The sequence below is a fragment of the Neovison vison genome, chromosome 5, assembly GCF_020171115.1.
Source record: "Neovison vison isolate M4711 chromosome 5, ASM_NN_V1, whole genome shotgun sequence".
Classification (NCBI taxonomy): domain Eukaryota; kingdom Metazoa; phylum Chordata; class Mammalia; order Carnivora; family Mustelidae; genus Neogale; species Neogale vison.
The window spans coordinates 23,054,214-23,079,586 of record NC_058095.1 but is presented as its reverse complement, the minus strand read 5'-3'; the positions used below and the strand labels follow the sequence as shown (position 1 = coordinate 23,079,586).

Sequence of the window (25,373 nt, the reverse complement as noted above, 5' to 3'; positions counted from 1 at the left end):
GCGCCGCCGCCACCGCCCCGCCGTCACCAGGCGCTCTCCTCCCCCCTCAGGTGGTAGCGCCCGTCCCGGGGAGGTAGCGGCCGCCCTTCCCGCCCCTCCTCCCCGGGCCTGACAGGAACCGGGCTGGCCTCGGGACAACTCAGAGTCCCGCACCGGAACGGAAGGGGGAGGTGAGCTGGGGGTAGGGCTCGCCGTCCACCGCGGGAGAGTCCCTCTGTCCGCCCCCTCCCAAAGCCAGGGTTTGGCTCTTTCCCTCAACCTGACGTGCCAAGATGGCGGCGGCGCCCAGGCTCCGAAGGGGAGAAGGGGCGGGAATGCGAGGAGGGTGGGACGTACCATCCCATCCCGGGGGGAGAGGAGGGACCCAGCGAGGGGAAAAGAAAGTCCTGCCGGGAAAACCAAGGAACGCCCCCTCGCTCCACCCAAGTGTGGATCTTCCCACTCCCCCGGGCCTGGCGCGCGCTCCACCCGCGGGTCACGCCCCTTTCCCCAGGGGCCAATGAGAGCCACGGGCCCGGAGTCCTGGGTTTTATGAATGGGTCCCGCACCCACCCAGCTGCCAATTGGCCTCCTCCCTTCAAAGGGTCGAGTTAAGAGACCTGCGGCACCTTAAGACACCTATCCTGCAGCAGAAAATTGTAATCGTTTTATTCTCTGGCACACTTCAAGACATCTGTGAGTGAATTGCCCACGCTTTGTTATGTAATTCCTCTCCGAAGAAGGATCTCCAAAGATTCGACACAAATTACGGGTCAGTATTATTCTGTATGGGAATTCATAAATTCAGTACTCAGCACGTGGTTGTTCTTTAAACAGTTACAAAAATAAATGTAGCCTTTATTACCAAGTAATAAAATAAGACATAATTAGCATAGAGAAGGAGGATGAGGTGATTAAATGAATAACAAGTGTGTGTTACTTTCTCTCTGGGGAGAGACTGGGTTTTAAGTATTACAGTGCCTGGCATCTAAGTGCACAAAAATATAAACCCAAATTCGTTTTAAACAGAATTAGGGATTAGCAGAACAAGGAACTAGCCCCGCTAATATGTGGGTCAAGAGAGCCTGCGGAGTTCATGGGTCAAATGAGGGCTTCTGGTAAAAGAATAGAAAAGGGAAAGGAGTAAAAGCAAGAGACTGGTTCCATGAGTTTTGGGGGTTTTTAATACCTGACTAAAAAATAGTAGCAAACTCCTGGAAATCTAGAATTGTAATAAGATTACTACATGATTAAAAGGAAGCCATGAAATAAAACAGCTTCCATTTCACTTTAAGAGCCAGGGTGGGAGCACACTGGTAATTTGGTCCTAACTCCTAAAATCATTTGACTTCACAGCTGCACTGCCCACATGGGAGCCTGTAAGCAGTGTAACAGGATAGATCCCCTGGATCCTATCTATAAACCCAGGCTCCTCTTAAACTAGCTGAATTCAGAGGGGAAAAAAAGCTGACCTGCATTACTGTATTACTCGGTAACAAGATACAATATGGTTCCATTATGTAGTAAAGTCACTTACCAAACAAGATGTTCTCACAAAGCTAACTTTTTTAAAAAGCATGTAAAAATTATACATTTGTACACATACACACTACACTTTTTACAGTTCAAAAAACAGTCCAAATAGTTCAACAGCTCATTTAGTGCTTTTTTGGATTGTGTCCCCTTCCAGATTCTTTGTCTCTCCTTGGCTCTGCCCTAAGCTGACAGCATTCTGTCACATGATCTACTAAATCAAGAAAGATGTTCATTTATCCCACTAAGCACAGTCTTATCTGCGCGACTCCGGAGAGAGGTTTCTGCAAGGTCCAGTCTACACTGAGGCACACAGTTCTCACAGCAGGGAAGAAAGTGGCATAAGAAGTATCATGACCACAGGAAACAGCCTTCCAGAGCAGGGTGAGTGCTCACACCTAGAGTGTCTAGTGCCCACCCATTAAAACCTACAAGGCACTCAGCAAAAGTTACTGAGTGTCCCATAAAGTGCGTTGCACTGGTTCTCAAAGGAAATAAGCTGTTTCAGGAATCACCAGAAGAGAGTCACTTTGAACAGTGGTGCTTTGACGACTGTGCAAGAAGTCACTTGAACTCTTATAAAGAGAATTTTTAAGGGATCAGCAGCCTCCCTGGAAAATTCAGGAAAGCCAGCAAGAGAGGGGATAGCTTTCATCTTTTCATAAAGTTCTTCTCCAGAGCCATTGAGGTTCTCTGTAGAGAGTAGATGTTCCGTTTCACCCTATCCTCCAGGGAGGAGGAAGATGCACTCTCCAGCTTCATGCGGCTAGGAAGACAGGAGAATATCTGTGAGTAACATATTTGTCAAATGGTCACCTATCTGGCAGACTTAGAAGAAACAGGTTGCCAACCATAAAGCAGATGTAGAAACTTAAGCTCTTTTAAGCTCATATAGGTTAACTTTGGAGTGGACTCCAATTGGAATTAATTTTTTTAAACCAACGTCCAACAGGGAAAAGTTACCTGTTTTGAAAAACTAGGTAAAGCCTCATTGGAAAAAGGCCTCCTGAGCCATGAATTTTTACTTAAATAGAAAGCAAGGAGATTCAATGAAAATACCAATTCACTTCTCCTTCCTTCAAATCAGAAATACCCCAGTGTCTAGCTAGATGCTGGGAGTAGTAACAAAGGTGGCCTGGAGGCTGATCTCCCCATTCTCACTGCACAGACAGTGAAACACCAGGAACACAATGAATGAGTCCGCTGCCCAGTTGCCTCCTTGGGACCACAGCCATGAAAGCCATCAGGCAGCAAGAAGATGCACTCACTGGGGGGGCCCGGGTGGCTCAGTGGGTTAAAGCCTCTGCCTTCAGCTTGGGTCATGATCGTTGGGTCCTGGGATCAAGCTCTGCATCGGGCTCTCTGTTCAGCAGGGAGCCTGCTTCCTCCTCTCTTTCTGCCTGCCTCTCTGCCTGTTTGCGATCTCTGTCTGCCCAATAAATAAATGAAATCTTAAAAAAAAAAAAAAAAAAAGATGCACTCACTGGATAAATTTCCCATCCCGGGAGCCCAGCTTCTCCAGCCTCTGCTCCCGTTCATCATCCTTGGCGTGCCTCTTGAGGATGGTCAGCCTCTCTTCCTCCCGCCACTTGGCATTTTCCATCATCTCTTGACGTTTTCGCTCTAGTTCCTCTGATGAGAGCTTTCTGTTGAACACAAAAACCATCCTATCAGGTCTACTTCTCTCCCAGCAAAAACATTAGGTAGGACCCCAGGCTCTCCACCGCCCTGCTCTCTCTATGGAAATGCTCAACCCGGGGCCACCCTCAGCATGGGTCTCCTTCCTTCCTAATACCTTGGGCAGGTGGTTTCATCGAAATTTCAAAGACTTTCATAGTCTCTCTTAGTAATCTCTGGAGTGGTATTTCTTTTTTTTTTTTTTTTAAGATTTTTTATTTATTTATTTGACAGAGAGAAATCACAAGTAGACGGAGAGGCAGGCAGAGAGAGAGAGGGAAGCAGGCTCCCTGCCGAGCAGAGAGCCCGATGCGGGACTCGATCCCAGGACCCTGAGATCATGACCTGAGCCGAAGGCAGCGGCTTAACCCACTGAGCCACCCAGGCGCCCCTGGAGTGGTATTTCTAAACATAAAATACAAAATATTCCGATTGTTTGCTCAATAACTTATTGAAGAACACAGGACCAAGTTAGCCATGTGACTGCTGACATCTACCATCTACCTACTGGAAATGCTTAGAAATCCATGGACATAGCCCAGAAGTACACCACTTTATGAATAAGTTAGAATGCAGATACCAGAAGAATTCAGGTAAATTCAACTTAATCTCAGAGAGTAGATAAGTCTTCTTTCCTGACACTCATGGCAAATGAAGTCAGAGGAAAAAGAGGAGGTGGTGAACCAGCTCAATCACTATTTAACAAGGTCAGAAATTCAAATCCATTGCTTCTCAAATGGATGTGATAAGCCCATTTAAAAGATCCCCTTTTAAGAGGAAAAATATTTGGTGGAGTCTCATTAGGGAGTGGAGCTCAATTTTGACACAGAACCTTAAGACACTAAAACTTAACATTTAGTTGTCTATAGTGAAATGACAATGCTTCATTTAAAAAACCCATTAAATAAAATATATAAAACCACAAAGAGAATGGGAGAGGAGAGGACATTGGATAAGAGATGTCTAAAAATTGTTGGAGAGGCGCCTGGGTGGCTCAGTGGGTTAAAACCTCTGCCTTCAGCTCAGGTCATGATCTCGGGGTCCTGGGATGGAGCCCCGCACCGGGCTCTGCTCAGCAAGGAGCCTGCTTCCCCACCCCCACCCCACCCCACACCCTCCCACCCCCGCCTGCCTCTCTGCCTACTTGTGATCTCTGTTTGTGAAATAAATTTAAAACTCTTAAAAAAAAAATTGTTGGGAGAGGGAAGCAGATGAAGGGGTAGCAACTACTTTTCACAGATTAGAGAAAACTGTCTCTTTAAGTGCCCAATACTAATCAGAAGCAAAATCCAGGAAAGGTTCAGAGACTGCAGGCACCAAGTAGCAGATGGCGGTAAAGGACTAATTTAAAGTCTATATGACGGGGGCGCCTGGGAGGCTCAGTGGGTTAAGCCGCTGCCTTCGGCTCAGGTCATGATCTCAGGGTCCTGGGATCGAGTCCCGCATCGGGCTCTCTGCTCAGCAGGGAGCCTGCTTCCCTCTCTCTCTCTGCCTGCCTCTCTGTCTACTTGTGATCTCTGTCAAATAAATAAATAAAATATTAAAAAAAATAATAATAAAGTCTATATGAGGAGCAATCAAGACACCCTGGGTCCTCATTCCTAACTTGGGGAAGCCAGTGATTGTTCTCCCAAACAATGACAGGAGACCCTCCAGAAAGGAGACCCTTCTGGTAGTTTCTAAAGAACTAAGCCAAACAGGAAATTAGGAGTTGCAGGCACATCGGGCACAGCAAAGGAAGCTGGCAGGGCCACCAGGGGTGAAAAGAATGTCTCCCAAAATGCCAGAAGCCAGAGTTAGAGCCATTGTCAGGGAGCCAGAGGGTTTTTTCCCTCTATAGAAAAAAAATTTCTTTTAAAGATTTTATTTATTTATTTGACAGAGAGGGAGAGAGAGATCACAAGCAGGCAGAGGCAGGCAGAAAGAGAGAGAGGAGGAAGCAGGCTCCCCACTGAGCAGAGAGCCCAGTGCGGGCTCCATCCCAGAACTCTGGGATCATGACCTGAGCCAAAGACAGATGCTTTAACCCACTAAGCCACCCCAGAGGCCCCCCCCCCAATTTTTTTAGGATGTATTTATTTATTTGAGAGAGAGAAAGAGAATGCAAACAGGGATAAGGGAAGAAAGAATCTCCCACAGATCCCTCACTGAGTGTGGAGCCCAACATGAGGCTTGATCCCACAACCCCATGAGCATATTCAAGAGTCAGACATTCAACCAAGTCACCCAGGCACCCCCATCTACAGAAATTTAATGGTTCTTGGAGGCCTGGGTGGCTCAGTCAGTTAAGCATCTACCTTTAGCTCAGGTCATGATCCCAGGGTCCTGGGATGGAGCCCTGTGTCAGGCTCCCCGCTCAGCAGGGCATCTGCTTCTCCCTCTCCCTCTGCCTGCTGCTCCCCCTGCTTGTGCTCTCTCTCTCTTTGTCAAGTAAATCAATAAGATGTTTAAAAAAAGAAAAAAGGAGAAGAAATTTATTGGTTCCTGACAAGAAAACCAAAGATACTGATTTGCGTATCCCCAGCTAAAAACCAGTTCAAACCCAAACTCCCACCAGTAGGTAAGTGCTGCCCACACACAATACAGTGATCTCAGCTTTAATTCCTTACTCTTACATATGAATAGACAATGAAGTATCACCAAACATTTTTCAGAAGAGCCTCTCACAGGAAAGACACCAAAGGAAAAGTAAACGGACTAAGATAAAGCACAAAACTTATTAAAAGTTCACAATTAAAAAATGTCACTCAGAGATAATGAACGATGTTACAATGATAAAATGAGAAAGGTTTTTTAAATTTTTTTTTAATTTTTAAAGATTTTACTTATTTACTTGACAGGGAAAGTACAAGCAGGGGGAGTGGCAGAGGGAGAAGGAGAAGCAGACACCCCGCTGAACAGGCAGCCCAGTGTGGGACTTGATCCCAAAACCCTGGGATCCCAACCTAACCCAAAGGCAGTCCCTTAGCCAACTGAGACACCCAGGTGCCTGAGAAAGGTTTTTAAAATGGAACAGTCAAACATAAAAGAGCTCTTAGACATTAGGGAAGGGGCACCTGGGTGGCTCCATCCATTGAGTGCCTGCCTGACTCTTGGTTTCAAGTGAGCCTGCGGGCTCTGGCTAAGCAGGGAATCTGCTGGAGGTTCTCTCCCTCTAACCCCCGCCCCAAAAATAAATAAATTTCTCTAAAATAAGTAAATAAAATCTTTTAAAAATTATAAACGTGCTGTATTGCCTGTAAAAAAATTTGTAATTTCACAAGCAATGGAAAATATTAAATGGGAATCCCACAAGACCCCAAAAAAATTTTACAAGAAAAAAAGTCTTATCCTGTAAAAATTGGTTTTTTTTTGTTTTTGTGTTTTTTTGGTGCCGAAACCCGGGAACGAAAAAATTGCTTTTTTTTTATAAAAAAATTTCTTGGGGCGCCTGGGTGGCTCAGTGGTTAAGCCGCTGCCTTCGGCTCAGGTCATGATCTCAGGGTCCTGGGATAGAGCCCCGCATCAGGCTCTCTGCTCAGTGGGGAGCCTGCTTTCCTCTCTCTCTCTCTCTGCCTGCCTCTCTGCCTGCTTGTGATCTCTCTCTGTCAAATAAATAAATAAAATCTTTTAAAAAAAAAAATCTTATTTAATTATTTTATTTTATTTTATTTTATTTATTTGACAGAGAGAGAGATCACAAGTAGGCAGAGAGGTAGGCAGATGTGGGGGCGGTGAGCAGGCTCCCTGCCGAGCAGAGAGCCCGACGCAGGGCTTGATCTCAGGACCTTGAGTCGAAGGCAGAGGCTTAAACCACTGAGCCACCCAGGTGCCCCTTTATTTAATCATTTTGAGAGAAAGAGAGCTTACAAGCAGGGAGCAGGGCAGAGGGCAAAAGTGAGAACCTCAAGGACCCCCCACTGAGCATGAAGCCCTATCTGGGGCTCAATCCCAGGACTGTGAGACCATGACCTGAGCTGAAATCAAGAGTTGGACACTTAACCAACTGAGCCACCCCACCAAATTTTGGTGCCCCCAAAACTGCTTTAAATCAAGCACCTTAGCACAAAAGAGAAGCTTCATCTTTTCAGCTGTTAAGAGTTGTTTTCGACCACCAATTAAAAGAAAACATACACACAAAAGAAAACACACGCATTTAAAAATTCTGACAAAATTCCCCATTACAGCCATAATTTTTCTCTTTTTATCTTAATTCACCATCATCTTAATTACATAAAGCAACCTCAACCACCTGGAACACCAAACCAAAATAGACAATGAGATCACAAAATCTATGGACTAAAGTTTCTGTGCTTTTACTGCTGGGAGAGAGAGGTCTTGAGGGTTCTAACCCATTTAAATCACAAAATTCAACACAAATTCTAAGGGGGATAAAAAAAGGCTGATAAAGTATGACCAACTAAAGTGATGACAGATGGCAAAAGGGACAGGACAACAAAGCAGGATCTGAAAAAGCATAGTCACACGCTGACCAAGAGCCTTAAAACACAGAAACAAATACACACGTTCATGAGCATTGACTGGAGGAGCAGAATGACCTCCAGCCCAGCTGAAAAACTGTCACCAGAGAAAGATGAAATTCTACAAAACATACTCTGGCGAGGCAAGGAAACATAGAACATATTTTAGAAAGTTGTCAGTCAAGATGAAAACGTTTAAGAAAGTTTCTGATTCTTAGAAACTTCAGGAATCAGGGGCGCCTGGGTGGCTCAGTCGTTAAGCGTCGACCTTTAGCTCAGGTCATAATCCCAGGGTCCTGGGATGGAGCCCCGCATCGGGCTCCCTGCTCCCTGTTTCTCCCTCTCTCATGCTATTCCTTCTCCCCATGCTTGTGTTCCCTCTCTTGCTGTGTCTCTCTGTCAAATAAATAAATAAATTTTTAAAAAAGAAAAAGAAAAAGAAACTTCAGGAATCAGGCAATCAAGAGTTAAAAGGGACTTGTAGGGTCTGCCTCTTTTTTTTTTTTTTTTTTAGTATTTTATTTATTGATTTGACAGACAGAGATTACAAGTAGGCAAGAGAGGCAGGCAGGGAGAGAGAGGAGGAAGCAGGCTCTCTGCGGAGCCAAGAGCCCGATGTGGGGCTCGATCCCAGGACCCTGGGATAACGACCTGAGCCGAAGACAGAGGCTTGAACCCACTGAGCCACCCAGGCACCCCTGCCTCTTTTTTAACATAGTGAATACAAGACATGGTGCAGACTCCCAGCTGTCCTCAACACTGGCTGCCTGTTGAAGTCACCAGGGAGCCTTAAAAATACTGATGTTTGCCCCCACCACCAAAGATCATGATGGCCAAGCAAAAGGGAACCTGAGCTGTAGCCAGGTAATGGAACTTTTTTTAAGCTGCCCAGATAATTCTACTGTGCAGCCAACTTGTTTGGGCAGTAAAAGGAAGTTCACAAAAGTGGCCCGGCTCCTCTCGACTTCTATAAAGAGCAAGACCCCTACAGACAGTCTTTCGTGGGCAGAGCCAACTCCCCTCAGGTCCCAGGGCCGCAGACCCCGGTTCTGTCTGACCCACTCCACACCCAGCTCCAACACAGAGTCCATCTTAGGGTGTCTGCCCTCAAGGACAGCACCCTGCTTCCCCCTCAGCTGATGCCTCAGGAAAGGAACACTCTCTAGGGAAAAGCTTCTCTGTGGAAATCACTTGTGAGAATCAACACGTTTACAGATGTTCAGAGACAGTCACTTAATCAATTGTTCATCAAGGTAAAACTATTACTTTGTCCTTTCAATGTGCCTTGCCGGGAAGGGAGGTGGGAGGTCAAGACTGTTATGACAAGAAGAATAAAAGTAGATTATCTGGGGCACCTGGGTGGCTCAGTGGGTTAAGGCCTCTGCCTTCGGCTGGGGTCGTGATCCCAGGGTCCTGGGATTGAGCCCCGAGCGTCGGGCTCTCTGCTCGGCAGGGAGCCTGTTTCCTCCTCTCTCTGCCTGCCTCTCTGCCTACTTGTGATCTCTGTCTGTCAAATAAATAAATAAAATCTTTAACAGTGGATTATCCACCCGCCCTGGTTTAAGCCACTCCTAGACTCGAGCCCAGAGAGTCTGCAGTTCAGGTCTGGGCCTCCTGACTCACCTGGTGTATCCAGGGGCGTGCCGCCTTTGGTAGACGTCCTTTTTAGGCGATGGGCTCTTAGTTCGGCCTCTCTCTCTTCTATTGACCTTAGAGTTGTGCCTGTGACAGACGCACAGAGGGCAGACAGGAGAAAAACCTTTTCAACACAGGGGCTTTTATAATGTCCCTCAAATAATGGGAGAAAAGCTAAAGGTCTTAGAATTATAATCCAAACTGAAGAGAACAGAGGGCAGAAGTAGAAGAAAAGCAAACACATAAAGATACATAAGATTTGATATTAGACTCACTCCAAAGATTCTACATAGATAAATCTGTAGTTCTAGGGGCCTGAGATTTTCATTGAGGTGGCTGGTGGCAGGAGGGTGGGGGTGGACAGACACACAATATAAAGGAGATAAAGCAAAGACATTTGGAAAAATTAATGAGCAGACATCAGCAAAAACAAATACCTGCTGTGACCAGCCCCACATTTATAGGCCATTTCCCAGTGAATTCCCACACTCACGCTTTGCTTGGCCTCGGGGACCGTGACCTTCTGCCTGGGGATCGAGAACTCCTGTCCCGGGCCCCTGCTTCCCGGGTGCTCTTCTTGTTGGCATGTCTGGGAGGTGAGTGGGAGGAGCTTCTGGACCTGGAATAATTCTTCAACCCGTGCGTTCCCTTTTGCTTGGCCATCAGGGAACTCTGTGCTCCCTGGCTATGGTAGGAGTCCCTGATCTGTAGCATCAAGGAAAGGAAGAGAAGGTATTCATAGAAGCTCCAGAGAAAATGCAGTGAAACAAGGGAATCAATGAGCACTGTGAAGCCAAGCAGGCGTACTGCACCCACCATAGTTACCCCAGAGAAGCACTCGAACTTAGCAAAGTTCTCTGCAGAATCCCCTCAGAGCATGGGTCCCGGCAGCCACCTGCACTGCCTGACTCTTCACCACAGCCCGGGCAGCCGCAAGAGACAGCACGGAGATCGGGACCTAAGGTTAAACCTACTAAGGGGAAGAGGAATCTAGAGGGACATCCACCTGTCAAAAGTCATCAACCTAGAAGCCTAAAATGCCTGCGTTTCATGGAAATTATCGGCAGAGGGAGAGGCCAAATGCCTAAGGCCCCACTGGTGATAGAGGGTCTCTGCTCAGAGGAGAATGGGCCAGCTCCCCGGCAGCCCCCACCCTGTCGGCCCAAACTCCTTCCTTCCCTCATGATGTCGGGCGGGCTGCGGGAGATGCTCTCTGTCCAAACAGGCTCTCAAGCGAACACATTCTACAGCCCATTGTCACCCCCTGAGATGCTCACAGCCTTACCTGTAAGCCATATCCCGGGGCTCTGGACAGCACAGGGGAAGAATCTGCCACCTTCTTTTGAGATCTAAACGATTGAAACACATAGTCACCTATACAGAAAACGCCTTAAGGCCCAGTTTCAATCTCACGCTTAAGTGTGCTTCCTGCTCTGGACATGACCTTTCCCCACCGGTGCAGTCGCTCGGCAGAGTGGCTGACTATCTGCACTGTCTGCTGGAGGACGCGTCAGCACAGTCATGTTTTTCCTGTGAAAACCCGTGGGCCTGGCTTTTCAGCCCCAAAGCCTGAACACGTTCTCCTCTCGCCTCATGCTGCTATTCCGGGGACTAAGAGTGAGTCAGCAGTGACACTGCTCACTGCTCCCACAGAGAAGACACACAGAATGGGCCCAGATGGGCCCATTAATGCATTTTTTTAAAAAAAGGAAAGAAGAGAAGGCTACATAAAATCCACTTCCGTCTGGGAAAAGTCACCAGCCAAATGAAAGTCACATCTAGGAGGGCTGTGCTGAGACCTACAAGGTCACGGTCAGCTCCATGAGGGGCCTCACCCAGACCTCCAATGCACGTGGGTGCTGGGTGATGAGTTCTGTGGGCCAGGGGGCCCACATGCGAGTGCTCACCCCTGAAACCCCAGTGCCTGGCAGCTCCCCACACAAAGCACAGTCCGTGACTATCCAGAGAATGAATGAGTCAATGAGTCACGGTGGGGGGCCTGCCTCCACGTGCTCACCTCCCCCGGCTGCGCTCCTCCTCGCTACTGCAACCATCACTACTGGAGCTTCTGTGCTTATGTTTCTTGTGCTTCTTCTTCTTCTCCTTCTTTTTCTTTTTCTCCTTTTTTTCCAGACTCATCTGCAACTAGAAAACGGGACAAACATAGACAGGCAAGATCAGGGATGGCCCTGAGGGGCCTGGCTCACACCCATACTACCTGACTCTGTACCTCTGGCTTTATGGCGGTCTGGGATGCTAGCAAAGCTTCCTGTCAACAGGAGGAGGGCAAGCGCTAACCAGGCAGTACACGAGCACCCCCTGGACCCTGGGGCGGAATCTCGGGGGCAGGGCTAGGGATCTCTTGTAAACCATCCCCAGAGCCCAGGCCTCAAAATTTCCAATTGGTCAGAAGAACTCCAACTCCACTGAAAGCCATCAGGGACTGCAAGATCAATTTTTACATTTTCCTTACCAACTAACCCAAAACACAATCACACGGGCCGTCCGTGAATGATAAATGGGACCTAGGGGGTTGACATCACGTGATCTCTTGAACACACCGTATGTCCAGGATTCCCACAGCATGTCCCATACACCTCATTTCTAAAAAAATTGACCTCACATGCTGCTTTTCCAACCAAGTAACATAAAGGAGGGAATCATTCTGCCCTCCCGCTCATGAAGTGAGAGTGAAATGTGAGAAGTTCTCAGGTTAAGTACCTATAGGATCCTATTAGTGCTTATTTGACGCACTACTTACCAATTCTTTGATTTTCTTCATTTTCACAGGATTATTCAACACCTCTCTTTTTTTCTCCTCCTCCTTCTTCCTAAAAAAAAAAAAAAAAAAAGAAATGATAAAAAATCATGACTCTCTCTTTTGGCAAGGGGATTAAGTCATTCACTCTACTCTGGACCAAGTCTACACAGCGATCTTTTTTTCCAAATGCACACAGAAAGGCTCTGGGTGGAAAGCTGCATGGTGGTGTGGAAGCCTTCGGGCTTATTCCTCAAACCTACAGAAGGGACTGAATGCTGGGGGGCAAGGCCATGCTATGTCCCTGTGGTAGAGAAGAGCGTGTGTGGGCTGTTCCTTGGTAGGCTTTATGCTCAGGGCTTCCCAGCTGGTTGAGTAAATAGGGGCATCCTGTGTATCAACTGGCTGCAGCATTTCAATGCCACCTGTACTACTTAGCACGACAACCAGCTGGGAAACAAAGAGAATGGATTCCTCTTTCAAGAAGTCTTACTCTAGGGGCGCCTGGGTGGCTCAGTCGGTTGAGTGTCTGACTCTTGATCTCAACTCAGGTTGTGATCTCAGCATCATGAGAGAGTACCTTGAGTCCGGCTCCACGCTCAGTGGGGAACCTACTTGAGATTCTCTCTCTCTCCCTCTTCCTCTGCCCCTTTCCCACCTCTATAAAATAAATAAAATCAATCTTTAAAATAGAAGAAAAAGGGGTGCCTGGGTGGCTCAGTGGGTTAAAGCCTCTGCCTTCGGCTCGGGGCTCGGTCCTAGGGTCCTGGGATCAAGCCCTGCATCGGGCTCTCTGCTCAGTGGGGAGCCTGCTTCCCTTCCTCTCTCTCTCTGCCTGCCTCTCTGCCTGTGATCTCTGCCTGTCAAATTAAAAAAAAAAAAAAAAATTTTTTTTTTTTAAGATTTTATTTATTTCATTTGACAGAGAGAGAGATCACAAGTAGGCAGAGAGGCAGGCAGCGACAGAGGGAAGCAGGCTCCCTGCTGAGCAGAGGGCCCGATGCGGGGCTCGATCCCAGGACACTGAGATCATGACCTGAGCCGAAGGCAGCGGCTTAATCCACTGAGCCACCCAGGCGCCCAAAAATTTTTTTTAAAAGAAAAAATATTCGGGCCCCTGGGTGGCTCGGTAGGTTACATGTCTGCCTTTGGCTCAGGTCATGATCCCAGGGAAACCTGCTTCTCCCTCTGCCTGTCACTCCCCCTGCCTGTGCACTCTCTCTCTCTTTCTGTCAAATAAATAAATAAAATCCTTAAAAAAAAAGTTCTTACTCTCATTTATTGCTCATGAGGGTAAACTGGTCAGCCTCCATGGAAGATAATTTGGCAACACTTATCACAACCTGTGTGCTCTTTAATCCTATAAATTCTTGAGAATTTGTGGGGTGCCTGGGTGGCTCAGTGGGTTAAAGCCTCTTCCTTTGGCTCAGGTCATGATCCCAGGGACCTGGGATCGAGCCCTGCATCAGGAGGCTCTCTGCTCAGCAGGGAGCCTGCTTCCCCTTCTCTCTCTGGCTACCTCTCTGCCTACTTATGATCTCTGTCAATTAAATAAATAAAATCTTAAAAAAAAAAAGAATTTGTTACTGTAAGGATATAATCCAGGAAGGTCTCTACAAAGCTGTCCACATTATAACAATGAAAATTTGGAAACAAGTTAGGACCCAGTAAGAGAATATTAATCAATAAATTATGGTATATCCACACAATGCAGACATAAAAAAAATAGTACTATAAAAGCACAGTTAATGACATAGAAAGATGTCTCCTATATTTAACTTGGTGAAAAAAAGGAGTTTATAAAATAATATGCATAATATCTATACATCAATGTTCAGAACAAACATTATTCACAACAGCCAAAAGGGGGGAAAAACCCAAATGTCCATTGACAGATGAAGAGACAAACAGAATCTGTATGACAGAGTATTATTCGGCCTTAAGGAGGGAGGAGGGCGCCTGGGTGGCTCAGTCGGCTAGTGACTGACTATAGACTTCGGCTCCGGTTGTGGGTTTGGGCTCTTCGTTGGGCTCCCCGCTCAGCAAGGAGTCTGCTTGAGGTTCTCTTTCTCCCTCTGGCCCTGGCCCTGCTCTCCTGCACTCTCTAAAATACATAAAGTCTCAAAAAAAAAAAAAAGGAGGGGTGGAAGAAATTCTGACACATGCTATATGGCAGATGAACCTGTGAAGACCTTATGCTGAGTGAATAAGCCAGTCCCACAAAAAGATAATTACTGTGCGATTTCCCTTATGTGAGATTCCTAGAGGAGTCAAGCTCACAGACACAGGAAGTGGTATGGTGGTTCCCAGGGGCTGGGGGAGGGGAAACATGGACTTCTTGTTTCATGGGTAAAGAGTTTTCAGTTTTGCAAGGTGAAAAACTCCTGAAAATGGGTGGTGCTGATGGCTGCCCAACAGGATGAATGTACTTATTGCTACTGGGCTGTACACTTACAGGTGGTTAAGACTGTAAATTTTACAGGGTGCCTGGGTGGCTCAGTTGGTTAAGCGACTGCCTTCGGTTCAGGTCATAATCCTGGAGTCCCGGGTTGGAGTCCTGCATCGGGCTCCCCACTCAGCAGGGTGTCTGCTTCTCCCTCTGACCCTCCCCATCTCATGCTCTTGCTCTCATTCTCTCTCTTTCAGATAAATAAACAAAATCTTTAAAAAAAAAAAAAAAGACTGTATATTTTATGTTAGGGTTTATGAACCACAATTTAACTAATTAAGAAGCTAACAAAATGGGATGCCTGGGTGGCTCAGTTGGTTAAGCAGCTGCCTTTGGCTCAGGTCATGATCCCAGCGCCCTGGGATCGAGTCCCACATCAGGCTCCTTGCTCCGCAGGGAGCCTGCTTCTCCCTCTGACTCTGCCTGTGCTCGCTCTCTCTCCCTCTCTCTCCCTGACAAATAAATAAATAAAATCTTAAAAAAAAAAAAAAAAAAAAGAAGCTAACAAAATAGGAGAAAAAATTTGCACATACATACACAGTATCATTACATACATCTATGTGGTATTTTTACCATGTAAATAACTTTTAAATTTTTTCAAAATTAGAACTATAAGTGATAAATGTTTTTCGATGTTCAATCTTATACACCTGAAATAAAATGCTGCAAATTAAACCAAAAAAATTAAGAGGCACAGCATGAGTTGGCTCCCAAAACACAACTCTACTTTGATGTTGCATATTAAGAGTTTTAAGGAAGATTCTAAGGTTTCTTCTTAAAGCGTTGTGCTGTACCAAAAAAAGGGGTTGGGGAGTTAGAAGGCCTGCTCACCCACCTATCTCGCTCTGTACATAGCCCCAAATTCTCAAGAAGCTGCCGGCCTTTCTCACCATGCTTCTAACTCCTATTTTTGTTCAAAGGCCAATCTGGTCTGGTCTGGTCCACTTGCCATCTCTTATCATGTGGCCTACATAAGAAGCCCTTGAAGGATTCTCCTTCCCAACATCAGGGGAACCAAATGGAGACAAAGCCTTTTACAGGGCAGAAAAAGCCAAGAGGAAACCAACTGCGAAGTCAAGCAACACTGGGGAAAAAAAAAAGCAAACCCCCGTCATCAGTACCTGATGATGAAGAGTGGGTCCTCCCGGATTTTGCTGGCCATGTCAAGAAGGGAATTGGCACCAGAAGGGGCAAAAATGGAGCCTGGGAGCAGTCCTGTCTCCGAAGAACAGCCTGCCTCCTTCTCCTCCATCTTCTCAAAAACATACTTGTCGATGGGGCGCCCCAGCAAGTACTCATCGCGGTTCACCATCCCGCCAGGCCCCTGATACATCCAGTCCAGTTTTTCCTCTTTTTTCCTGGTTCAAGACAAAAAAACACAATCAAAGGAAATGTCAGCTCTTACAGACCTACACATACCACTGAGCACCAGAGACAGAGGACTCCAGCTGGTCGGAGCCGGACCCGCTCTCCAGGTGCCTCGCAGGGCTACCCCCTGTGCTCCATGTGGCGCACGGGAAGACCCAGGGCTGCTCGGCATGGAGCTCACCATTCAGTGGACAGATTGTTTCCACACGCTTGATGCCATTTCTGTGGAGAAAATTATCCCTCAACCTGGGGCATGGACATTTGCTCAGGGCTTCTCAAGCCTCCTTTACCTCGCCTGTAGGTTATGCTTTTATTCTGAGGCAAATTGGAAACGTACACAGATTCTGGATCACCTCATTACCTAGAATGGTATCAGTGACCGCATACGCATTTCTGTGGGGTGTGTTTGGCTGTGGGTTGTCACATGGGCACAAGCAGTAATTCTTCACTTGGGAAGATAATGAGAAAAGACCAGAGGTGACTAAGTTAACTATGCTTTCAAGCCAAAAGAGGGGGGGCAACTTATGTCCAATGTTTGCCAAACAAATATTGCCCTGGGGTTCTGAGAGAAAAAAGTGGTCGGAAAATCGAACAAACCTCACACAACAGACAGTAAAGGCTGACCAACTGCGGCTGACTGACTGACAAGTGCCTGTGTGGAAGGGCTGAAACCACACTCACGCTGCAAGAGGCAACGTAGTTTCATCAAAACAGTATTATCTGTAACATTAAATTCAATGTTCTTTGAATATCGCTTCTTAACATTTGTGTATTTATTTTCACATAGGATTCTACAACTCTAAGCATAAAGAATGTTTTCCTAAGCTATGTGTTTGGACATTTTTTTCTTTTTTTTTTTTTTAAAGATTTATTTATTTGACAGACAGAGATCACAAGTAGGCAGAGAAGCAGGCAGAGAGAGAGGAAGGGAAGTAGGCTCCCAGCTTAGCAGAGAGCCCGACGCGGGGCTCAATCCCAGGACCCTGGGATCATGACCTGAGCCAAAGGCAGAGGCTTTAACCCTCTGAGCCACCCAGACACCTGGACATTTTTAAAAATTTTATTTATTTGAGAGAGAAAGACAGAGTGCACATGGGGCAGGGGTAGGATAGGGGAGGAACAGAGATAGGAGAAGCAGACTCCCCACTGAGCAGGGAGAGCTACATGGGCCTTGTTCCCAGGACTCGGAGATCATGACCTGACCCGAAAGACAGACACTAATTGACAGAGTCACCCAGGTGCCCTGGTTTAAAATATTCTTAGTAAAAATGTCCAAGGGTGGCTTAGCGGCTCCATCGGTTAAGTGTCCAACACTTGATTTTGGCTCAGGTCATGATCTCAGGGTGTGAGATCAAGCCCTGCATCAGGCTCTGCACTCAGCCGAGAGTCTGCTGGAGACTGTCTCTCTCCCTCCTTCCCTCCCTACACTCTCGCTCTTTAAAATAAATAAATAAATAAAATCTTCAAAAAAATAATATTTTAAACCAATAACGGGGGGGGGCATAACCCTTTAGTTTTAGTTTGTTGGGTTTTTGGGGGTTTTTTGCTATTAAAACAATTGGTTTAAGAAACACTATAAAATTAAGAACTGAGGGGCACCTGGGTGGCTCAGTGGGTTAAGCCTCTGCCTTCGGCTCAGGTCATGATCTCAGGGTCCTGGGATCAAACCCCACATTGGGCTCTCTGCTCAGCGGGGAGCCTGCTTCCTCCTCTCTCTCAGCCTGCCTCTCTGCCTGCTTGTGATCTCTCTCTGTGACAAATAAATAAATAAAATCTTTTTCTTTAAGTTTTTTTTTTTTTAGATTATTTATTTATTTATTTATTTAACAGAGAGATCACAAGTAGGCAGAGAGGCAGGCAGAGAGAGAGGGAAACAGGGTCCCTGCTGAGCAGAGAGCCCGATATGGGGTTTGATCCCAGGACCCTGAGATCATGACCCAAGCCGAAGGCAGAGGCTTAACCCACTGAGCCACGCAGGTGCCCCTAAATAAATAAAATCTTTATAAAAACATTTATTTATTTGACATAGAGAGAGAGAGAGCACAAGTAGGCAGAGAGGCGGGGGGGAGCAGGCCCCCCACTGAGCAGAGAGCCTGACACAGGCTTCAATCCCAGGACCCCAGGATCATGACCTGAACCAAAGGCAGAGGTTCTAACCCACTGAGCCACCCAGGCGCCCTTAATTTTTATTTTTACAGATTTTATTTATTTGACAGAGAGAGAGAGAGAGCACAGCAGGAGGAGTAGCAGAAGGAGAAGGAGAAGCGGGCTCACAGAGCAGGGAGCCTGATGCGGGACTTGATCCCAGGATCCTGAGCTAAAGGCAGACACTCAATGACTAAGCCACTCGGGCACCCCAACTCTGAGTTTTTAGATGAAAAGATACTTGGGGGGAAAGCCATGTAAAATCAAAATGATCTTGGGGTGTCTGGGTGGCACAGTCGGTTGAGCAAACGACTCTTGGTTTTGGCTCAGATCATGATCTCCAGGTCCTGGGATCAAGCCCCACATTGGGCTCCATGCTCATCATGGAGTCTGCTTGAGATATTCTTTTTCTCTCTCTCTCTCTCTCTCTCTCTCTCCCAGCCCCTGCCCCTACCACTCATGCTGTCTCTCTCTCTCAAATAAATAAATCAAATCTTAGGGGGAAAAAAAGCAAGATGATCTATAGAATTTTTATTGTTGCTATCATTAAAGATATAGACCCGGTTCTCAATGGAGGCTGCCCATTAGGATCACTGAGAGCTCTTAAAAGATGCAGATGCCCTTGCCTATATGTACCCCCTGCTATTCTTAGGGAACCACTCTCATCTTTAATCTTCCAAGAACATTCTAAAGTGCAAAGGTTGAGAAACACTGGTATAGACCGCAATTTAGAACATGTAATTTTCTAGCATTTCAGTAAATACTAAAGCAACACTCTATTGCGAAGAGGAATTTGGACATCCAGGATAATACGTGTACTGAGGTTTCTATTTGTTCCGAGTGATGCGTTATAAACATAGAAAAGATTATCTAACCCATGAAAGTGAATCATTACATAGTAAAAGGATTCTACTGGCATTTTATAGGATAAAGTAAAAGCATCCCACTGTGCAAAGACCTATACAAGCATGAGACAGAAAAGCAGATGATTAAAGACATCTGCAAGTAAATATCCAAAAAGAAGGACATCCGTGCTGACCTTTGTGTTTTATGTTGGAGGGTATGTGAGGGGGGCAAAAAAAAAAAAAAAATCAAAAGAATATAAAATCGGGGCGTCTGGGTGGCTCAGTGGGTTGGAGCCTCTGCCTTCGGCTCAGGTCATGATCCCAGGGTCCTGGGATCGAGCCCCACATCGGGCTCTCTGCTCAGCGGGAAGCCTGCTTCCCTTCCTCTCTCTCTGCCTGCTTGTGGTCTCTGTCAAATAAATAAATAAAAATCTTAAAAAAAAAAAAAAAGAATATAAAATCAACTCCTGGTGCCTGGGTGGCTCAGTCATTAAGCGTCTGCCTTCAGCTCAGGTCATGATCCCAGCATCCTGGGATTGAGCCCCACACTGGGCTCCCTGCCCAGCAGGAAGCCTGCTTGTCCCTCTCCCACTTCCTCTCTTGCTGTGTCTCTCTCTGTCAAATAAATAAGTAAAATATTTTAAAAAATAAAATAAACTTCCTCCTATTCACAACAGATAAGCAGGCCTGAGGGTCAGCAAAGGATAAATGTTTCACTCCCAGCTCTGAAGCTGTTTGTCTATAGTCCCACCTCATTAACTAGTATCTGCGAAACCCACATTTCTGATACATCAGGCATGCTGTGTAAAATCAGGCAAGATGTGTAATACTTTGCTGAATAAGAGTTTCAAGGGGCGCCTGACAGGCTGACATTCCAAGTCAGAAGAGCATGTGACTCTTAATCTAGGGACTGTGAGTTCAAGCCCCACCATTAGCATACAGATTACTTTATTTTTTTTTCCTAATTTATTTATTTGACAGAGAGAGAGAGATCACAAGTAGGCAGAGACAGGCAGAGAGGGGGGGAAGCAGGCTCCCAGCTGAGCAGAGAGCTGTATGTATGTCTATGCATTTAATGTAGTCTATGGTACTAGAAAACATAAAATTTCATTCCCTTATCTCACTTGATGTATTAATGTCATAAATTTATTTTGTTCTATTTAAAAATCCTAAAACTGGGGCGCCCATATCAGGGTCTCTGCTCCGCGGGCAGCCTGCTTCCTCCTCTCTCTCTCTGCCTGACTCTCTGCCTACTTGTGATCTCTGTCTGTCAAATAAATAAATTAAATATTTTTAAATATAAAAATCCTAAAACTATTTTTTGTTGTTGTTATTTTTAAAAAAGATTTTATTTATTTATTTGACAGACAGAGATCTCAAGTAGGTGGGAGAGGCAGGCAGAGAGGCAGAGGAGGAAGCAGGCTCCCCACTTAGCAGAAAGCCCAATGCAGGGCTTGATCCCAGGACCCTGGGATCATGACCCAAGCCAAAGGCAGAGGCTTAACCACTGAGCCACCCAGGCGCTCCAATCCTAAAACTATTTTAAAACATTCCAAGTTTCACGCTTGAGCCAGAGTGGCCTTCTCCCCAATCCAGTGTCCTGAAAGAATGTCACTGTCACCACGCCTAAGTTCCATAATGCCACTTCCATGTGTAAGTTGCACATACACACACCACCCTGAATGCCACCGATCCTTCTGTCGTAAGTATTAAGGAAAAGCCCTAGATGCCCAATGGGGACAGTATGCCACACACCACCCAGGAGACTTACCCACAAGGACATGAACAAAGAGAAGGACAGTATCGATTACTTTGATTTTAGTCTATGTGTTGTTTTCACTAAATTTAAGAATGTACTATATGGGGCGCCTGGGCGACCCGGTCAGTTAAGCGTCTGCCTTCGGCTCAGGTCATGATCCCAGAGTCGTGGGATGAAGCCCCATGTCAGGCTCCCTGTTGAGCAGGGAGCTTCCTTCTCCCTCTCCCCTAACTTGTGTGCTCTCTCTCTCTCTCTCTGTAAAATAAATTAATAAAATCCTTTTTAAAAATGCACTATATATACATTTTATTCTTTTCATCTTTCTCAGAATACATCTGCTGCCACCTTATTGTAGGAGATGGATAGGATGACGGTCCCCTGCTGCCCCTAGCCTATATTCTACATGAGGAAACTGAAGTAGGGTGAAATGGAGTGGGACGGTCCACCGTCATACAACTTTTACTGATAGGCATGATGCACCAGCTTCCACGAGCCCTCACTGTCCCCCTCCCGTGAGTCCATGAACAAATAGAAGCAGGACTGAGGCCCAGGCACACTCAGAGAGGTAGGATGGGAGCAATCGTCCTCAGGCCTGCTTATGAACCACCAGGCATGCGCCAGGCCTACACTAAGCCTTTTCCATGCTCTCTCATCTGTTTCCCCCACAAACCTTGGGAATCAGGTACTCTTGCTCCGCTGGTTCCTCTGAGATAACTGAGCCCCCAAACTTGCTCCCAGGGGACACAGTTAGGCTAGTATACGCAAAGCCAGCCTGAGGTCGGACTGACTGAGCCCAGGTCGGGCTGACTCCAAAACCCAAGCTCCCAGCCAGCAGCTCTAAGCAAGCGGGTGCGGGCCAGCCTCAGCCCCGCCACCCCGCTGCAGCCTCAGCCTCTCACTCACTTGACAGCCCCGACGTCCTCAGCATAGCGCTGCATCTCCTCCCGGGCCCGCTCCTCCCGCAGCTCCCGCTGCAGCTCCTCGATCTTCTTCCGCTCAGCCTCATGCTTCTGCTCGGCCTTCCACACCTTCTCCACATTGCGAAGGGTCTGTGGGTGCCAGCTCTTCTTCAGATTCTGTGGTGGATGAAGTGGGGAGAAAACAAGACAGGCGGTGGGCGGGTGGAGGGGGTATGCCCCCCCCCATTCCCTACTCATGCCCAAGCAGACATCTAAGGGCAAGATGTCCTGCACAATGACAAGGTTGACACCCAATAATCTCTCACACATCTGGGGGGTTTGTTCAAGTATATAAAGCTTCAAGATAGGGGCTCAGTCATTAAGCGTCTGCCTACAGGTCACGTCATGATCCCAGGGTCCTGCGATCGAGCCCCACACTGGGCTCCCTGCTCGGCGAGGGGCCCATGTCTCCTTCTCCCACTCCCCCTGCTTGTGTTCCCTTTCTCACTTGTCTCTCTAAGTCAAATAAATAAATAAAATCTTAAAAAAATTACAAAACTTGGGGCGCCTGGGTGGCTCAGTGGGTTAAGCCGCTGCCTTCGGCTCAGGTCATGATCTCAGGGTCCTGGGATCGAGCCCCACATTGGGCTCTCTGCTCAGTGCGGAGCCTGCTTCCCTCTCTCTCTCTCTCTCTCTGCCTGCCTCTCTGCCTGCTTGTGATCTCTCTCTGTCAAATAAATAAATAAATAACATCTTAAAAAAAAAATTACAAAGCTTCAGGATAGAACAGGCCTTTTCTGGATTCCCTTTGAACACTTTCAGCTTGAAATGCTTATGGATCAGACTTCAACTGGCCATGCCTGAAATAAGGGGCAGTGGTGACAGTACAGGGGGAACAGGCAGAGAGGTGGGAAGGTAAACTCTGAAAGGCAACAGAACTCTAGTGCGTTTGGCAGGAGATGTTCATTTTTATGAACACATCTTCTGCTCCTTGAGTCCGGTTAGCCGGCCTTCACCTTATGTGTTTTACCTCCCCATCAAGTACCTCTTTCAACCTTCCTTCCCAGGAATCTCTCCTTCACAGGGCACCCTGAAGCACCTCAAGAATGCTTCTCCTCTCCCCTCTCCCCATAAGCCACTGTTCTGGTTCAGCTGCCAACCAGGGAAGGTTTCCTGGAAAAAGTAACATCTCATGACAATTACGATTTAGCCCAGTGATGTAGGAAGCAGGGAGGAGCAGGGGTAGATTTCCAGAGGGAACAGCACACACAACTATAGGCCCAGTGGTGAGAAAGAACATAGCACAAGTGATTCTGTGGGGCTAAAGGCGGCATGCAAGCTGGTGAGGAGGGGGGTCGAAGATGAAGCCAACTAAGCCAACTAAGAAAGGAACAGACTAAGAGCCTTATAAAGCATGTTAAGGGAGTGGGCTTTATCCTGTGGACAGTAAGAAACACTAAACAGTCACATGCAGGTGACAGGCATGACTAGCTATCGTGTTTAGAATGCACTGGAGGGGGCACCTGGATGGCCCAATCAATTAAGTGTCTGCCTTTGGCTCAGGTCATAATCCCAGGGTCCTGGGATCGAGTCCTGCATCAGGCTGCTTGCTCAGCAGAGAGCATGCTTCTCCCTCTTCCTCTTCCACTCCCCCTGCTTGTGCTCTGTCTCTCTTGCTGACAAACAAATAAATAAAACCTTTAAGGAAAAACAGAGGCGCCTGGGTGGCTCAGTGGGTTAAGCCGCTGCCTTCGGCTCGGGTCATAAGCTCGGGGTCCTGGGATCGAGTCCCACATCGGGCTCTCTGCTCAGCGGGGAGCCTGCTTCCCTCTATCTCCCTCTCTGCCTGCCTCTCCATCTGCTTGTGATCTCTCTGTCAAATAAATAAATAAAATCTTTAAAAAAAAAAAAAACCTTTAAGGAAAAACAAACAAACAAACAAACAGAATGCACTGGACAGGGCAGAGACTGAGGACCAGGAGATCAGTTAAGAGGCCTAAATGAGAAAACGTACACAAAGTTCCTGGCTTATAGAAGGTATTCAGGCAATGAGAGCTGTCCTTTCTTTCTTTTCCACCTTGTCCTTCTTTTCTCTTTATCAGGTTGCTCAGTCCACTACCCCTACCCCATCTCTGGCCTTGTCCTACTGGTCTCCCTCTCCCTCCTTCAACACAGGGAATTCTGCCCCCCAGGAAACATTTGGCAGTGTTCAGAGAGATTTTTGGTTGTCCCAACTGAAGAAGAAAGGTGCTAGTGGCCTCCGGTGGCTAGTGGCCAAGGATGCTGCTAAACATCCTACAATACACAGGACCCCCCACCTACCCACCCACCACCCAAAAGCAGAACAAAGAGTTATCCCACCCAAAGTGTCAACAGCACCAAAGCTGAGAAACCCTGAACTAGAGCTTTCCTGTCCCTAACTACCATTACCTGAAGAATACACTAAATTGGGGCCCCTGGGTGTCTCAGTCAGTTAAGCGTCTGCCTTCGGCTCAGGTCATGATCTCAGGGTCCTGGGATAGAGTTTTCAAAATCCCACCTTGTGGGGGGGAGGTCCTGCTTCTCCCTTTCCCTTTGCCCCACCTCCACTCATGCTCACTCAATCTCTTTTTCTCTCTCTCTCATAAATAAATAAACAAAAAGAATACACTAAACTGTATGAATCCTGGAGTCTTGGAAAGCATTCTAACTAACAACACCTGACAAATTCCAATACAGATCCTGGACAGGCGGCAAAATCTGTTTGCTGATTCAGTCAGTAACACTTTAAAGGAACAAAGAAACACGTTTCTCTGATCTTGCACCATGCTCTTGTGGCTCCTTTGCCCTATCTGGAGCTCAGCACCCTACAGATGAACTATACAGTTCAAGAGAAATTCCCACGTAACTTATATTAAGTGCTATAATTCAGAATACAGGGCGGCTCAGTGGGTTAAAGCCTCTGCCTTCAGCTCAGGTCATGATCCCAGGGTCCTGGGATCGAGCCCTGCTACTACCGGCTCTCTGTTCAGCAGGGAGCCTGCTTCCTCCTCTCTCTGCCTGCCTCTCGGCCTACTTGTAATCTCTGTCTGTCAAATAAATAAATAAAATCTTTTTTAAAAAACTTCTATAATTCAGAATACAGCTCTGTCACTACAGATCAGAATATAGCACTGAAGGAGGAGTGGAAGTCAGAGACATGGATGTGAAAAGATAACTTCAGGTTTAAAATAGGTATGACTCAAAAATAAAATAAAATAGATATGGCTCAGGGGCAAAGACAATGGGGTACGACCACTCCTACTACAGCCCAAAACATGACTAAACTCCCAGCTGAGGAAGAGAGAAGTGTCCCAAGACAAGATATACAAAATAAAGCCCGCGTGGCTTGGTATCTGCCTCCTTTCATAAGCATGGTTCCACCACCACCACCTCCTCCCGGGCCTTCCCAGAATTTCCAGCCGGGAAGGGCCCCAGCAACAAACACACAAACACCAGTCGCCATCGTTGGCGACACACGTCGCACACCTTCCCAGGCCTCTGCCTGGTCCCTCCGTGATCCCAGAGATCGGGCTCCTCTCCGAGGCTACAGCTCCCTTCGTACGAAAGCACGGCCGTGTAGCCATGGTCACCCACTTCCACACCCTCCAATTTCCGTCCCCAATCCGGGTCGGTCCCTGGTTCCGTCCTCCCCCGCCCAGGTCTCCCTCACTTACCAGATCTCCGCCCCCCATGACAGCGGAGAAGTTTCGTCTCTACGCTGACCTGCAGGACTCAGGAGGGATCGAGAGGAAACGCAGAGAAACAGCTCAGCGGCGACCTGGTTGCCACTTTTACTGCCCGATCCAGAGCCCACTTCCGGGAGGGCGTCCTATTACTGCGTCGGC

The 25,373-nt window shown here is 47.0% G+C and overlaps 1 protein-coding gene and 1 long non-coding RNA gene across 2 annotated transcripts; one reads left to right on the top strand and one right to left on the bottom strand.

Moving 5' to 3' along the window:
- The first annotated feature begins 100 nt into the window (after positions 1-100).
- On the top strand, positions 101-1,753 carry LOC122906313. The gene is made up of 3 exons (XR_006384531.1): positions 101-170; positions 584-751; positions 1,670-1,753. It is a non-coding gene; the product is annotated as an uncharacterized LOC122906313 (long non-coding RNA).
- On the bottom strand, positions 805-25,373 carry CWC25 (CWC25 spliceosome associated protein homolog). Its single transcript, XM_044248112.1, has 10 exons — positions 25,203-25,373; positions 21,512-21,684; positions 15,613-15,849; positions 12,046-12,115; positions 11,302-11,429; positions 10,570-10,633; positions 9,778-9,989; positions 9,273-9,371; positions 2,997-3,158; positions 805-2,278 (listed from the first exon to the last, which is right to left on the bottom strand). The coding sequence occupies exons 1-10, from the start codon at positions 25,218-25,220 to the stop codon at positions 2,164-2,166; spliced, it is 1,278 nt and encodes a 425-aa protein (XP_044104047.1). The 5' UTR covers positions 25,221-25,373; the 3' UTR covers positions 805-2,163.

Excerpts from the sequence above, each read along its gene's own strand:
- CWC25 (XM_044248112.1), bottom strand. Across the intron at positions 12,116-15,612 it reads GACCCACTCTTCATCATCAG|GAAGAAGGAGGAGGAGAAAA; the intron begins GTACTGATGACG and ends TTTTTTTTTTAG. Across the intron at positions 3,159-9,272 it reads CACGCCCCTGGATACACCAG|AAAGCTCTCATCAGAGGAAC; the intron begins GTGAGTCAGGAG and ends TGTGTTCAACAG.